The sequence below is a fragment of the Balaenoptera physalus genome (genome assembly GCF_965194825.1).
Source record: "Balaenoptera physalus genome assembly, chromosome: 10".
In the NCBI taxonomy this organism is placed as follows: domain Eukaryota; kingdom Metazoa; phylum Chordata; class Mammalia; order Artiodactyla; family Balaenopteridae; genus Balaenoptera; species Balaenoptera physalus.
The window spans coordinates 112,471,630-112,487,598 of record NC_138889.1 but is presented as its reverse complement, the minus strand read 5'-3'; the positions used below and the strand labels follow the sequence as shown (position 1 = coordinate 112,487,598).

Genomic DNA, 15,969 nt, shown 5'->3' with positions numbered 1-15,969 from the left:
TCAAGCCTATGTTCCTCAGTGGCACGTCTTCACAGCCTAGCTGAGGTGACCCCCTCCTCAGTCCAGAGCAAGAGGTGGAGACCCCAGACCCATCCAGGGGTGGGCTCACAGCCGCTGGTGTGCAGCCCCTGCCTCCAGCATATGCCTGTAGACCCCAGGGCCGGGAGCGGGGAAGTGGCCAGCTGAGCAGGCGCCCTCTCCAGCCGAGGCCAAGCTCGCCCTTGACTCTGTCCTACTCAGGCTGTGTGAAGATGACCGGTGTCCTGGGACTGTTGCCAGGACTGCTGAGCTGCTGTGCAGGGCGATGAGGACGGTCCCCAGAGGGTGCTGGGGAGGTAGCCGGGAGTGGGCGTGGCTCTCCTGTGACAGCACTTGGGGTTGGCCAGCCCGTCGTGCTGCTGAGCCCCGGGCCTGGCCCTGCCCCTGCTGCCCCTACCCCAGGGCTCCAGGTCCCTAAGGGAAGGAGAGACCGGCCTGGCTGGCCACTCAGCTGGGGCAAGCTCAGGAGCCCAGACCCCCTCCCCGGAGAGCAGGAAATCCCTCTCCCCCTGCACGTGCTTTACTGACCACCTGACACCTCCCAGACATCCCCGGGGTCCACTCATGTGGGGCTGCAGCCCAAGGTGTGGGTGTGCTTTAAGATACAGCAGCTTTGGGGGCGGGTCCTCTTGGGGAGGTGACCCGCAGCTGCTGCCCAGGCTGGACAGCCCGGCACTCACCGTGCGAGCTGTTGGGGGCGTGCGGTGGCAGCCGACACACACAGTGAACACTCAGTCTTGGGTCTTAAAGGACAGAAATTTCAAGTGCAAAAGTTTCAGAAAAAGACCAGTCTCTTGGTGGGCGACACAGGTTGGGCATGGACTCTAAGGCAGCTAGCTGCCCACCTAACCTGACGGGAGGTGCCCCGCCCAGGGCGCTCAGCAAGTGTCTGCTCTCCTGGTCGGTTCTGGTCGGGGTCCTGAGGGCTCTGCCTGTCAGGGAGGGCCCACGACACACCGCTGCACCCCGGGCCCAGGGCGTCCAGGGAAGGTGCCGGGCAGGGCAGCGAGTGGTTCCTTTCGGCAAAGCCCCGAGCCACATCCTGCTGGGGGGGGGGGGGGGCTCCACTGGAGGTGGGGGCAGGCCGGCGTGTCCGTGGGGCCTGGGGCTCTGGGAGAGGTGGGCCCCGCGTGCAGACGGTCCAAGTGGCTCAGGTGTTCGAGGGCAGCCGGCCGGCCTCTGTGTGTTTCCTGCTGCCCAGGCCCCCTCCACGGGCAGCAGAGGCCTGTGGGTTCCCACCACTGAAGTTCCGGGAGTCTGGTGGGGGAAGGTAGGCCCCTCCTCAGCTGCTGGGCGTCTAGTGGGGCAGCCAGGGAAGGGAGAGGTGGCCCTGGCTGGGGGCGGGGAGGGCAGCAGCCCAGTGGGGCCAGGCAGAGGCTCGGGAGTCTGGGTGGCCACGCCCTCACACCCTGGCTGGGTCGGTGGGCTTCGTCAGAGGGCCCCTACCCACCCTGAAGACCGTGGTCAGCCAAAGGCCATCAGAGGCGTAGGCCGGGCCCCTCCCAGGGCAGGTGGGAAGCAGAGGCCCAGGCCAGCGGGCTGGCGGTGGATTGCTCGCACCCACCCTGCCCCAAGCCCGCCCAGGACGTGTGGGGACAGCCACACCGACCGTAGTAGGTGTTCCTGCGGGCCAGCGTGTCGGCCGTGGAGGAGAGGAGCGTCGTGCAGTAGTTGCCCTGGAGAAGGGAGGCGCGCTGGGAGCTCCCAGGTCAAGCCCTGTGTCCGCCTCCCCCTGCCCACCGGCGCCCGCACTGCTCTGTGACCCAACTCTAGTGGCTGCCTCTCGAAGGAGGTGGGGGGCAAGGCCCCAGCAGAGCTCTGTCCGGGGTCGGGAGGGAGGCGGTGTGCTGGACCAGGCCGCATCCCTGCCCCTCTCAGCCCGTTTCCCCTGCTCAGACCCTGTGACGTGAGAGCCCACGCCAGCTGTGAGGCAGCCTGATGCCCAACAGTGATCCTGGCAAAGATCTCACAGCCCCCAGTCCCATGGCGTGAGATCCGGCCCCTCACCAGCTCCGCCGGCGCCTCTACTTACCGGCACCCTGCAGGCGAGGCGACCAGCGCTCTAGGCGGGGCCCTTGTCCCTGTAAGCCGCCCCGTGGGCTCAGCACCCCCGGCCGCCTGCCACGCCCACCCGGGGGGGCGGGGTCAGGGCGGGGCCCCACACCTGTGGGCCGTCTCCCGCAGCAGCTCCTCCCCGCTGTCCTTCCTCCGCTTCTCCAGCTCGCTCAGGAAGTTCTCCTTCTGCACCGCCTCCCAGGTGACCACCTTCTGGTCCAGGGGCTCCGGCAGGTCCCTCTCTGGGAAGGCCAGGCAGCCTCAGGGGCAGAGCCAGGCAGGAGGAGCCCTTCCTCTGGTGCGCCAGCCTGCAGGGTCACTGCAGACGCGGCCAGGGCGCGCTGCCCGTCCCCGGATCCAGGGCCCCCCCACCCCAACCCCCTCGGTCCGGGCAGCTGAGTCCAGCCCAAGCCTCACCCAGGTGCGCCGCTTCTGCTGGGCCTCCTTCCGGAAGAACCTCTTGAGCACCAGGTTCAGGTGGCTGAGAAGGATGAAGGGCGGGGCCAGGGCGCGGCCAGGGCGGGGCGCTCGTGGTACTCCACGATGAGGTGGTAGCGCTGGAACTTCCAGAAGGTGTCCGCGTTGCCCTGCACCACCTGCAACGTGTAGCTGCGGACGCTTGTGGGCGGCGGTGGGCACACGGCCCGGCTCCCTGCGCTGTTCCCGGAGTCCCAAGGGCTCCCCCCACGCCGTCCCCTCCTCCTGTGACTTCTCTCCACTCCCCTGGGGTCTTCCACTGCCCCCTCTGCTGCAGCCTTCACAAACCCGTTCCCTACTCCCTGGGGGGCGGGGGCCTGGGAAAGCATCATCACTCCACCCACACGCACACACCTGCCGTGCCCTGCACCACCTCCTAGGTGCCCTGACCTCCAGGCCCAACCCGAAGGGGAGCCACAGTTTTGGGTGACACCCCATTTCCAGGTCCTTCCTGGGGGCAGAGAGGTGACTGCAGCTTGAGGTCCGGAGGGCCAGGCAGGTCTGGGCCAGAGACGCTGGAACTAAGGGCCCCCGACGTGGACGGAGCAAGGCGGCAGGGCGGGCACCTGAACATGGCAATGAGCAAGTTCACGAGCAGCACGTTGGTGACCAGCAGGACGGTGACCAGCCGGTTGGCGTAGAGGTTGGGGCAGGAGGGCGAGTCCTCCAGCAGCAGGGGGTGCACGGAGCGGTTCACGCGGGCTTCTGAAAGGGGAGTGGGCTCGGTGCGGGCGGTGCGGGGCTGAGCCGCAAATGCCCTTGGGTATCGAGAGCTCTGTCCCGCAGTCGAGGCCACCCTGGGACAGAGGGCCCTGGTGAGGTGGCCAACTCTTGTGGTTTCCTGGGGACCACCTGGGCTTCAGCGCTGAGTTCCTGTCGTGGGACACTCCAGCCCTGGGTGGCTGGCCTGGCGGTGCTACCCCACTTCCCCACTGCTGCTGGGCCGAGCTCACAGCCGGACCGCAGGCTTTGGAGGCAGCGCCAAGGCCATGTGGAGGATCCCGGTTTCTGCTGGTTGCTTCGTGGGTCACCCGCAAGCACCACCACCACCGCCGCTAAAGGCTCTGCTAGAGCCAGTCTGGGGAGAGCTGGCCTCGGCGAGGGGAGGTGGAGTCCCTCCTGCAGGACTTCTCAGGGCCTTTATGGCTCTACTGCCTATCACAGGACTCTGAGCTGGGGGGCAGGTCTGCACCATTTCCAAAGCCTATGGAGGCAGAACACTCTTGACACTGATCACTGTGGGCATGGGGACGAGCCAGCCTGAAGAGTGCCCTCTGCGTGGGGCAGTGAGTGCCCTGGGAGCAGGCTGAGCTCCACGCCGTGGACAGGGACGCCCTGGAGGGGCCAACATCCTTGAGGGGCCCGAGGATCCCAGCTCCAGCCCCTCCCCTGCCTGCCTCTACCCCTGCAGGGCCAGCCTGGACCCCCCACCCCATCCCAGGAGATGGGAGGAAGGTGCAGAGGAAGCGGGGGGAGTGTGCAGCTGCGGGGGCCCCAGGTGCTGGGGCGCCTCCCCATCAAGAGGGCTTGTGGCTCCAGGTGGTGACCTCCACAGGCCGTGCGTGTGTGTGCATGTGTGTGCATGTGCGTGGACCCGGACACACGCCTGCATGTAGGGCTGTGTTTCTGTGACTGCTCCTCCTCCCAGTCTTCATGCTGTGACTGAGTCTGGGGGCACTGGGGGCCTCTGTCTCTCTGTGTGTGCCTGTGTCCCCGCCTCCGTGCTTGCGTGTCAGGCTGGCAGGGCCTGTTTCTGTGTGCGCGTGTCTCCCTCACGGGGGCGAGTCCCTCCTGAGTTACTGTGATGGGGGTTGGCGGGTCCCCACGTGAGTTCCCTCCCCGGCTGCCCCCTCCCTCCCCGCCCGCAGATCTGCCCGGGGCTGATGGGTGACCCTCCCCTCTCCCTCCGGCACCCCGAGAGGTGGGCCAGGGCCAGGCCTGGAAAGCGTGTCTGTGAAGCTGTAAACCTGTCTGATGGAAGCGGCTCCGTGGTCACGAGACCCCTGCGTCTCCCCCATAACTCTCAAAGGCGCCACCAGGCTAGGCTGGGAAATGAGTTGTCCTCGTCTCTGACCTCCCAGAGCCCAGAGACGGAGCTTTGCCCTGGTCGCTCGGCCCCCAGCTCCCGTGGGCGCGTGTGGGGCAGGGAGGGCAGGGCGGCCACCCAGGAGCCCGTGGGACCGCAGGCTACCTTCCCTCTCGGCCGTAAGTGAATTACTCTTGGCTGCACCACCGTGAGCTCACAGGGAGGGGCCGGGGCCGGGGGTGGGGGTGGGAGAGAGACAGGGAGGGAGACAGGCACCTGCCTGGGACCCTCGGTGCCGGCCCAGGCCCGGCCCTGGTCACGGGCTTTCCACTGTGGAACTCGGCCTGGCAGCCACAGCAGCACTTCAGGCTGGACCCCCGGGAGTCTGCACTTCCTCCATCCTGCCCAGGTGGCCCCAGGCTCCTGGGGCCCCCGAACCATGACAGAGTTCCCTCGTACCAGCGTGTGGCCATGGGGGCAGGAGTGACCCCCCACCCCTGCCTGGTCCTGGGGGCGCCCACCTCACTCCCCTCCTTCCGAGGGGCCCCGTGGGACTGAGGCAGTGCTGGGGGTCACGGTAGCATCCCCCAGCAGGGGCCATATGGTGCGGGCGGGGAGGGCTGGAGGGCGGGCAGGGCCTCGTTAAACTAATGGCCTGGAAACTGGTGCCCACGGATGAGCAAACACCGGACCCAGTGCCGGGGGCTGGGGGACTAAGAAAACAGCCGAGGAAACGAGCCTGCAGGACACCCTAATTAGGAGGCGACTCCCATGACGGCGCAGCCCCACCCCCGCCCCATCCTGGAGGCCTGTTTGCTTCGGTCACGTCCTCATCCCGTTGACAAATATTTACCAGGTCGTGGGGCGCTGACCTTGCCTCATTAGCTGCAGTGGCCGCGGTCAGGCCTCAGGGACAGTGTGCCCGTGATCGCCCGGTGGGCCCCGGGCGGCCTCAGTCTGACACTAGCCTGAGCGAATGATCCCTCCGCCCCCCTCCTTGCGCCAGGAGTGCCCGGCAGGGCAGGTGCCCTGGGCCCTCACACTGGCCCCTGGCTGCTGGCCCACCTTGCTTGAGGGGCTGGTCCCCCCTCCCCCTCCCCCGCCCCCGCCCCTCCCCCTCCTCCCCCCCCACCCCCCCTCCCCCTCCCCGAGTCCCAGCCATCCCAGGGCCTGTACAGGCATCCCCGCCGCCAGTCCAGGGCTCCCTGAGCCCCCATGGCTGAGCCACTCTGCCCCCCACACTGTGCTGACTTGTGGGAAGTTCTCAGAGCCTCCACCAGCCCCAGCGCCCCCAACACCCCGTACAGGGGCCGCCCTGGAGACACCCCTCAGACAGATCACACACACCCAGCCGGAGATCAGGCACACACGCTGGGTGGGTCCCCAGAAGCACGGATGCCATCAGGAGCGGCTTCCTAGCTAAGGGCCTTTCCAGCAGGTGGGCCCGGGGCTGGGTGTGGGGCCGGGTGGATGGGGGCTGACAGGAGACCTGATGCCCACTGGGGACATGCTGGGGGGGGCGGGGCAGCTGGAGGGCCCAGACCCCAGGCGACCTGTAGTGCCTACCCATCCCCCCTCCCGGCAAGGCTCCTGCCGCCCCGCCCAGGCTGCTCTCTCTCCCTGCAGCCCCGTCTCCATCTCCAGCCCGAGGCCCAAGTTTGGGGCCTCCGCAGCTGACACACATCAGCCCGGAGCCGTCCCCTGCCGGACGTGGCCCTGTGTGGGTGGGCAGGGCCTGGGGGGCCAGCCTCGGGGACCCCCTGCTCTCAGCCACTCCAGGCCAGGACCTCCTGTGACCCTCAAACACCCCTCTCAAGGGCCACATGTCCAGGGTCTTACAAAAGGAACGTTCATAACTGGAGTCAGTTCAGCTGCACCTCGGGGTAGGGGTCCTACGTGGAGCGGGCACAGAGGACCCCCCACGCCCACCCCCAGGCTGCGTGCTGACCATCGATCTCGTCCAGTGGGATCTGCCCGAAGATCTGTAGGTACGGCCGGTAGAGCACATGGCGGAAGATCCACTCCAGGCGCCTGTCATGCGGGTGCAGCAGCGCCTGGCTGGTCACGCCCTAGGCCACAAGCCACACGCTCAGGAAGAAGAGGAAGAAAAAGACGTCCTTCATCTCCACGGGGGTAGGCGTGTGGGGAGAGAAGCATCAGCCCCCGCCTGGCGGTGGGCCTCGGCCTCACCGCCCTCCCAGGGGCGGGGGCTCACCATCCGCTCCACGATGGTGATGTTGGGGCCCAGCTGCTTGTGGATGGCAAAGATGTGGATCAGCCGGAGCGTGAACACCATGAAGTCGATGGCGAGGATCGTGCGGCCGGCCTCAGACACCGAGGGCAGCATCCTGGCAGGGCGGGGGTAAGGCAGGCTGGACGGCTGCTGGTGCCCAGAGAGGGCAGGGGCTTCCCCCAGGACACACAGCACGGGACATACAAACACAGGGTTTCCGGGGCCTGAGCAGACCCATCCTGAAGGCAGCCCGGCCCACCAGCCCAGCAGGGCTGTCCCTGCCAGGCCTCTGGGCCCCACAGACCCGCAGGTGACACCAACGATGAACAGGAAGATGGCCACCATGTCACACTTGTTCCGGTTGTTCTCCACGTAGAGAGTGACCTTCTTCACCAGTGCGTGTCCTCATCTGTGAAGAAGCCCTGGCAGGGGGCAGACGGCACCCCACCTAGCTGGGGACAGCCCCGCCTGGGCCAGGCTGTGACCGTCAGGGATCGGGGCTCCATCTGGAGCTGGGACGGGGCTCGGTGGGCCGGGCCCACCACTGACCTGCCGGCTCTCCTCCAGCACCAGCGTGAAGACCCAGAAGTAGAGGGTGACCTCAGCCCCCGCCAGCCCCTGGGGAGGGGGCCTGACGTCCACCAGCAGGACGTAGGTGAACAGGAAGAGGAACGCGAAGTACATGACCACGTTCCGCAGGAACGCGGTCACGGGCGCCCCCAGAACTTCCGCCAGCACGTGAGCAAGAAGGCGGCTCGTGGGCCCCGGCTGCTCTGAGTCCTCGGTGCCTTGGCCGGCTCCGCCGCCCTGCACCACGAAGGAGGCCCTGGCCAGCGGTGAGACGGGTGGCCAGAGCCCCGAGCTTGCCGCTGCCCACCGGGGTCCAGCCTCCCTGCCACTGCCCACCCTCCGCAGGGCCCTCACCGACCGCCCGGGCCACAGAGCAGCCTTTTCTCCACGTCCAGGCTGTCCAGCCCCTGCAGGTCCTCTGGGCCCGTCCTTAGAGGGGCCTCCTCGCTGGGAGCACAAGGGGGCCCTCAGGGACGTGGGAAGGGCACCCAGAGGCCCCCTGCTTGGTCCCAGGCACCCAACCAGCAGAGGAAGTGCTGGACACACTGCAAAGGGACACGGGTAGGGGGCGTGCATAGGGGGGCCCACACGGATGCTGGGTGCGGCGGGGGCCGGCGCCGGGGACATGCCGCCACCAGCCCCAGTGAAGCACAAGGCCCCTCAGCCGCTCTGTCCTGACAGACCTGAAGGTGATGAGGTTGGTATACACGAGCGCCGGGCAGAGGAAGGCGCCCAGCAGCCGCAGGATGGGCGTGCCCGAGGCCATGTCCCCCCACCAGATCTTGGTCAGGAAGGCCTTAAATAAAGGCACGGTTGCCCCCCCACACCGCCCGCCCCCACCTCCACACCTCTGCCCTGCTGTGCCCGCAGCCCTGGCTCCTGGAGTCCCCTGGAGCCTCCATCCTGCTGGGGAAGGAAGACCCTTCGATGGGAGAGGCCAGGCTCAGGGGTCCAGGAGGGCTGAGCTGAGAAAGTGGGGTTTCTGCCGAGACCAGAGGTGGAGAGAGGGCTCCTCTGGTTCAGGTCCAGCAGCCCCTTCTGGCCCGTGGGCCGCCGGGCCGGGCCCTGCTCCTGGGGGACGGGGGTGTCAGCCCGCAGCCTCGGCCCCGCCCGGCCCCCCGCCGCCCACTCACAGCTCATCGCCTGGAAGAGCCCACGGCAGGCGTCGTGCAGGAAGTCCTTGAGCACTCGCGACACCTCGTGCAGGGAGAAGGCGGGCGGCTCCCGGGCCTGCTGCCGCCCAGCCCGGCCAGCGTCCGCCGGCCTTCCTCGCGCTTGCGCCGCAGCAGGTGGAAGGGCAGGCTCTTGGGGGGCGCCGAGCGGTAGAGCTGCCGCAGCTGCCCGTACGTCACGACGTCCGCCACGTCGGCGCCACCGTCCACGAAGAGGCGCACGAACTCGGGCTTGTTGCTCACCAGCGCGTCCATCATCACCTCCTCCAGGTGGCGGGACTGGACGGAGGGTGAGAGGGAGCCGGTGGGGCGGGGCGTGGGGACCCTCGGCAAGGCCCCCGCCTGTCCCGCTGCGCCTGTCCCGGTGGCCCACACCCGCCGCAGTTCAGCCCATCCTGCCTTGGGGGGCAGACGAGTGAGGCAGCAGCGGGAGGTGCCCCGGTCTCCCCCGGCCCGCGCAGCCACAGCTGGGCCAGGATGGACCCGGACACCACCTGCCCCAGCCCTCCACGCGTCCCTGCCCGGAGCTGGCCAGAGTCGGGCGGCACCTTCCACTCCACGTCTCCGTTGAGGATCTCGCTCCGGGCGATGTCCATGCGGTCCCAGGCCACGGCCAGCTTCAGCTCATCCGGGTAGTCCTGTGCCTCCTGGCTGTGGCTCTTGCAGGCCGCGGGCGGAGCGGGCATTGGGCGTGAGGGTGAACCTAGGCGCCGGCAGAGCCGCTGGGCACAGGGTCCCTCAAGGGGAGTCTCCTAGATGCACAGCCACGGGAATGGCGCCCTGGTTCGCTCCACACCCTCTAGATTCACAAGACATCCCAAGACCCCCAGGAGCCAATGCCGGGAGCGCCAGGACCCCAAGGGGACCCCAGGGGTGAGTGGAAGAGCGGGGAGCCGGCGGCCTGTCTGGAGGAGACTCCCCTCCCTCAAGGGTGTCCCGGCCCCCTGCCCCGCACAGCCCCTCCCTGCCTGGGCCTGTGTGCCCCACCAGCGGTCGGCCCCTCCACAGGTGTTTATGTCCAAGAAGAAGCACATCAAGTGACAGCCAGAAAGCGGAGACAACCCGAGTGTCCATCAACAGAGGGACAGAGACACAAAATGTGGAACATCACTCCACCCTAAAAAGGAGTGAAGCCCCGACACAGGCTACAACGTGGACAACCCCCGAAACATCGTGCTCTGCGAAGGAGAGACGCCAGTGGCCACACAGTGTGTGATCCCATTTGTAGGAAATGCCACAAGTAGGCAGATCCTTAGAGACGGCAGATTCGTGGTTGCAGGGGGCTGGGGGAAACTGGGGTGACTAGCAGGGGTCTTCTGGGTGGTGGAAACGTTCTGGAATTAGTAGTAATGGTGCACAACCTTGTGAAAACACTAAAACTCCCTGAATTAATTGAACACTTTAGTTTTTTAAATTGTGATAAAATATAGTAACGTAAAACTTGCCAAAGGCAGGACTTTCTACAGATTTGCACGGAGGCCTTGGTAGGCTCTGTATTCCTCCAGTTTTGTTACACGTGCTGCCACCGCCGAAGTGAGCCGTGACCGGTACACACGCCCACACACTCACACACACAGCAGAGTGCAGCCGTGCCAGGGGTCCCTCCCGGCCACTGACAGCCCCCAGGCAGCGGCCCTGCCCCTGCAGGCCGAGACCCAGGATGGGGCAGGGGCCGGGAGCCGCCCCTCACCAGGCTGGTCCGCCATCTGCCTCCACCTGGTGCCCTCCGCGGGCCTCCCAGCGGGCGCGGCCAGGCCTCACCTTTCACCAGCGCCTTGAGGATGACTGTGTCCAGCTCCTCGAGGCCCTCCTGCTCGAAGTCATGCACGGTGAGCAGGTGCGGGTGGGAGGTGATGTTCTGCAGCTGGGACACCAGGACAAAGGCCCCGGGGTGGTATATGACCCCACGTCCCCCAGCGAGAATGCCAGCCCTCTGCCCACTGGGCCCAAGGCAGCCCCGCCCACAGACCGAGGCTCCGCCCCCAGGCGTGAGGACCTGAAGCAGGGGTGAGCACGGGGCGGTGGGGTGGCTTTGCAGCCAGAGGGGCCGGGCATGGGCATTGCAGGGGGCAGGGTCTGGGGTAGGGACCAGCGCTTGGCCCTCCTGACTGCGGTCTCGGGCGGCTCATACCAGTTCTGTCCAGTGCACGATGTCCTCCCAGGAGAAGTTCTCACTGGGGAACTTCTCTCTAAACTGCTTCTCGGCCACCTGGGGCACCAGGAGGTGGGGCTGGTTCATCAGGGCAGCAAGCACGTCGGCGATGCCCCCCGAGCCCGCCAGGATCAGCCACGGGCCGGCGTGCTCCACGGCCCTGGAAATCCTCTGAGGCGGGCAGGGAGAGACAGCAGGCCGAGTCAGCTCCAGGTCCGTCCCTGTCCTGGCGGGGGGACCTGCAGGAGGCCCCCACCTGCCGCCCCTGCCTACCTCCAGGGTGCTGGGGTCACCGTTGACCAGCAGACAGAGGACGGGGATCTCAATGCTGCTGGTGCCTGCAGACGGAGCACAGGGTCCACCCAGGTGCCCGGGCGAGCGGAGGGCCTGGGACCCTCCCTGTGGGGTGACCACCACGGCCTCAGACCATCAACTTGCCACGTCTTCTGGGCAAACTCCAGCCAAGAGGCTTTTTCTAGAGAAGTGCAGGCTCCAGGCTGCCCCGTCACCTGGGGAAAGGATGCCAGTTCCGCGCCTCACTATCCGATGTGGCCGCTTCGTGACTATTTAAACCTCAAGTTGAATATTCAGTCCCCGGCTGCACCAGCCACATTCCAAGGGCCTGGCATCTCTCCGCATCAGGGCAGAAAGCTCTACTGACCACCTGCCGGGTCATCCGAGGCCCACAGAGCACATCGAAGAGGTAAAGGAGGGGCGCTGGTCAGTTTTTTCCCCAAACAAACCAGAAATGAGACTTTCAAATGTGAAGCCCCAGAGAAGCCTGGACCTGCTGGGTAGGCTGTGCGGGAGGAGCCCGGCAAACTGCTGGAGGACTCCAGGCAGGCGGGATCGTCCCCCCTCCCCACCCCCAGCAGGTCCCCTCTAACTCCTAAGGCGCCACCTGAATGAATGTGGAGGATCCTTGGGTCGCGTGGGCCGCCAGGCATCAGGAACACAGGGCTCAGCACTGCACCACATGGTGACGGTTTAAACACAGCTTCGGTTGTGTTTTCATTAAAGAGTGCTCAGCTGACAGCTTTTTCGCATTGCTTATAAATATTGTAAGCAATTATACATATCTTGTTTATAAATATTAGTCGTGCACTAGTGTTAGCAAATCCAGCTTTCGAACCCACCACTGGCCACAGCGGTGCCCAGGCCTCAGACAACACTGCCCCCTGGTGGCACCTTACCTCGGGCCAGTGGAGGGAAATAGGCTTCTTGAAACTTGCAAATCTCATTTTCTTTCCGAAGCTCGGAGCCCACAACCAGAGCCTCTAGCCAGGGGAGCCCCACTGGAAATGGACCTGCAGCCACTCTGCCGACTGGTGGGAATGTCGCTGCCTGGAAGGGCTACTCCCCACAGCTGTGTCCCCTGTCGCCGTGGCCGGCAGCTCCCCCTCCCAGGTCTTCCCAGTGGCCTGAGTCTCAACACTCTGGCAGGCTTTGTGCCTTCAGCCGGGAAGGCCCTTCCCTGCCCACCCTGGTGGTCCTTCCAGCCCTGTCCACACGCTGTGGCCACCCCCCTCCCGTGTTCCCTGGCAGCCAGGCGGGCCTCACCCCCGTAGCCGGTCCTCTGCTCCGAGATGTGCTTCTCCAGCCTCAGCCGCAGCTCAGTGGGCTCGCTGCCCTCCCCGGGGCGCCCGGGTCCACAGGGGCCCTGGCGGCCACCATCGTCCATGGGGTAGTGGACAGGGCTGTCCTCCTGGGTCCCGCATGCACATCATGAGGCCTGGGCGAGGCTTCAGTCCAGGCCCCCCGCCCCCCAGATGGAGGGAGGGCTGGCTGCTGTTTCAGGGGGCCCAGAGGCAGGCACAGGGAGGGGACCCTCTAGACAGAGCCCAGCACTGGGGGGAGCTTCTCTCACAGGGCTGCCTGGGCCTCCTTTGGACCTGCCTCAGACCCCTCCCCCAGGGTGGGAGCAGAGGCCACTTGCCCAGGGTCACCCAAACTTGCGGGGCGGTGGCCAAGCCAGCCATTTGGGCACTGATCTGGGCGGGATCCTTGGAGCCCAGGTCCCCGTGCCAGGTCTGTGTGGGATGGGAGCCTGGCAGCCCCCTCCCCATGCTGTTCCCTGGGCGATGCTGCCACCTGCTGGCCACATGCTGGGCATGCGGCTCCCAGCTCCCCCTCCGGTCCCGCCCCTTCACCCCCTCCCCCTTCCTGCCCTCCCCCCTTCAGCCCTCCCCCTCCCCTGGTTCTGAGTCATTTCACTGCCTCAGTCCTTCAGAGCAGCCTCGCTCCCCCCCCAGGCCCGTGAGCCCCCGAGGTCAGGGGCTGGTCTGTCCACTGCTGGCCTGTCCACTGTGGGGGGACTCAGTCACAGATGGAGGGCCGTGGTCAGCTGCGAGGCTGCCTTGGTGGCCTCCATAAGGCATGCCCTCCTGCCCTGGGGGGTGGCCGATATTCGGGGGCCTCCCAGGCCCACTGTGTCCCAAGGCCACCGTGCCCTGAGCCAGACGCTCACCTGGGCGTCGTCCAGAAGCCGACGGTGCAGCACGCGGCCCAGCGAGGCGATGCCGATGGCCACCACGCGGGCCTTGGTGGACGTGCTGGCCGGTGGGTGGTCACGCACAGCCTGTCCGACGTACCGGGCAAGGCCCACACGGAGCGCGCTGGTCAAGATCCAGGCACCTGCAGGCCCGGGAGTCACCGCGCCCAGCAGCCCCAGGGCCCCCTCCCGCCTTTGGGGCATCTGCTGGGAGCTGGCCCCGCCAGGTGCCATCTGGACAGAACAGGCCACGATTCTGTCCCGTGGCCTGTGCTGGGCCAGAACCCAGGAAGATCTTTCCAGATTACAAAGCCCTCAGCCCAGTGGGTGCACAGACCGGGCTTTTTGTCTTTTCTACAATCAATCATTTCTGGGGTGAAGGAGATCAGAGAATCCACGTCCTTGACTGGGTTTTCTGAAGGCCCAGCCGGCCTGAAAATAAAGCCCAGAAGTTTGATTCTGACCCCAGCGACTGGCCAGATTCCTCGGGCCAGATTCCTCCCCCAGGGGAAGCAGAGGGGGCGAAGGGGGCCCACCCACGGGCAGCGGGGTGTGGAAACTGGCGCTGCCCCTGGGTGTCTCGCTGAGGCCTGCGGGCCCCACGGTGTGGCCAGGTCCTCCTGGGGAAGGCTCCTCTGCTGCGTCCCTGGAGCTGCTCCCACTGCCACCGTGGCACCGTCGGGGAAGGGTGACCGTGGGGTTAGCGGGCTGCGGGGCCAAGGCCCTAGCCCGGGGCCTCACGTGTGCTCTGAGCCGCCTTCACCAGCCCCTTGTGCAGGACGTCCCGCAGCCACCGCTCCTCGCCCACCAGCGATACCACCAGGTTGGGGACCGGCAGGTGCCATTCGGCCAGCAGAAGGTCAAAGAGCACAGACGGGGCCACGCCACTGGGCAACTTCACGAACTGCAGGGCAGGGAGCAGGGGTCCTGGGTGAGGAGGGCCCTGGGCACAGGGTGCTGGGCATGGGGGTGCTGAGCATGAGTGTGTTGGGCGTGGGGGTACTGAGTATGGGGGTGCTGGGAATGAGGGTACTGAGTATGGGGGTACTGAGTATGGGGGTGCTGGGCAAGGGGGTACTGAGTATGGGGGTGCTGGGCATGGGGGTACTGAGTATGAGGTGCTAGGAATGAGGGTACTGAGTATGGGGGTGCTGAGTATGGGGGTGCTGGGTATGGGGGTGCTGAGTATGGGGGTGCTGGGTAAGGGGGCCCTGGGCATAGGGGAGGGCTGGGCTCCACGGGGAGGGGGACAGGGTTGCAGCCAGAGGCCAGGGCTCCCACAGGCCCCGTCTTGACCTGCTGTGTGACCTGGGTGTCCCCATTGCCTCGGGAGAGGCTGAGGCCAGAGAGAGGAGGGCTCTGGACACGCCGTGCCTGGGGGTAGGAGGCAGGGGCCGGAGGGCGCTGCCAGCTCCACAGCTGTCTCCACCTGGGGATCTGAACAACCCCTGTGCACCCGCCACCCCCGCTGCGGGAGAGCGGGCGCCGGGGCTCAGCGTTGAGGGGAGGACGTGGGGTGCGGGCAGCCTCTCACCTTGCCTCGCTTCTTCCCAGACCCTCCGAATTCGATCTCACCCCGGCACAGGCCCGGCCCCTGTCGGTCGCCAGCACCCCCGTGGCTGCCAGGACGGGCGCCCCCGGCACCCTGCATGGGGCCCTCTCTGCAGGGACAGAGCCCACTCCTGAAGGCGCGAGAGGCAAGTGCTGCCCCCCTTCCTGCCAGAGGCCGGGGCGCCTTCCCCAGGGAAGCCCCTCTCCCCAGGCGCCGCTCTGGCAGAAATGGGGGGCCACCAAGAGGGTGTCTGCCCCGGTGCCCTTCCCACCGGCCGGCCCTCCTGAAGCCCCACCGTGTCGGCTCCGTCTCCCCCTTCCCCAGCCCCGCCTCCTGGCCCGCCCCCCGCCCCCCATTATGCGCCCACTCACCCCTCCCTGGGAGCAGCCAGCCGGCCACGCCCATCGCCACTTCTGCAGAGGCTTTGGCAGGGGGCTTCCTGGAAACCCCAAAAGGCTCAGTGGAAGTCTCGCAGCCCAGGACACGGATGGGACCCTGGCTGTGCCTGGTGCCCCGGCAGAAAGCGGGTGGGAGGCGAGCAGGTGAGGGCTGTGTCCACAGCTCAGGTGCAGGGGGACCTGGGGGGCTGGGCGGGAGCCGAGGTGGTAGAGACACCCCTCCTTGCCCAGGTGGGCCCAGGAGGCCCGGGGAGGGGAGGCTCTAGCCACCCCCCGCCCCTCCCACCACCCAGGGACCTTCCCACCGAGCCCTCACCCCTGGCCCAGCGTTGCCCACGTGCCCGGCAGGGTTGGCACATTAGCAGAGACTCGGGAGCCACGCCAGGGTCCCAGGAGTGGCCCGAGTGACAAGGACCTGGGTTCCATCAACTTGCCTGACAGCAAGCACCCCCAGTGCCTCCCAGACCCACTGCCGACGGCTGCCAGCCAGGGACCAGCCAGGCCCCCCACCACCTGCCCACGGCTCCCCATGGCCCCCACTGCCTGTCTCCAGTAGCTGCTCTGCGGGCTCAGCGGGGAGAGCGCGCCCGCCCTGCCCCCTCCCTCGCAGAGCCTGGGGCCAGAACACAGGAGGGGCAAAGGTCTTCTCAGAGCCGGTGGGACCCCAGGTCCCAGGAGACCTGAGAGGCCCACCTGTGAAGCTCCATCTCCCTGGTCGCCCCGTCCGTCCATCACGGGTGTCGGCCGCGCCCCGTTCGGCTGGGGTATTTTCCCAGCTTCTCCAGGGTCAGCCCCACCCCCCGG

The 15,969-nt window shown here is 67.0% G+C and overlaps 1 protein-coding gene across 1 annotated transcript; it reads right to left on the bottom strand.

Annotated features, from left to right (window-relative positions):
- Nucleotides 1-763: 763 nt before the first annotated feature.
- On the bottom strand, nucleotides 764-15,110 carry TRPM5 (transient receptor potential cation channel subfamily M member 5). Its single transcript, XM_082476805.1, is given in 28 exon segments — nucleotides 764-1,168; nucleotides 1,171-1,245; nucleotides 1,247-1,296; nucleotides 2,072-2,203; nucleotides 2,205-2,336; nucleotides 2,512-2,520; nucleotides 2,523-2,613; nucleotides 2,616-2,703; nucleotides 3,138-3,276; nucleotides 6,546-6,666; nucleotides 6,670-6,720; nucleotides 6,813-6,945; nucleotides 7,135-7,228; nucleotides 7,231-7,252; nucleotides 7,380-7,546; nucleotides 7,549-7,637; nucleotides 7,755-7,847; nucleotides 8,084-8,342; nucleotides 8,393-8,623; nucleotides 8,626-8,851; nucleotides 9,121-9,275; nucleotides 10,334-10,436; nucleotides 10,704-10,895; nucleotides 10,998-11,062; nucleotides 12,285-12,429; nucleotides 13,192-13,358; nucleotides 13,957-14,119; nucleotides 14,750-15,110. Coding segments are annotated over 28 exon segments (3,663 nt in total). The 5' UTR covers nucleotides 14,867-15,110; the 3' UTR covers nucleotides 764-814.
- Between the last annotated feature and the right edge of the window lie 859 nt (nucleotides 15,111-15,969).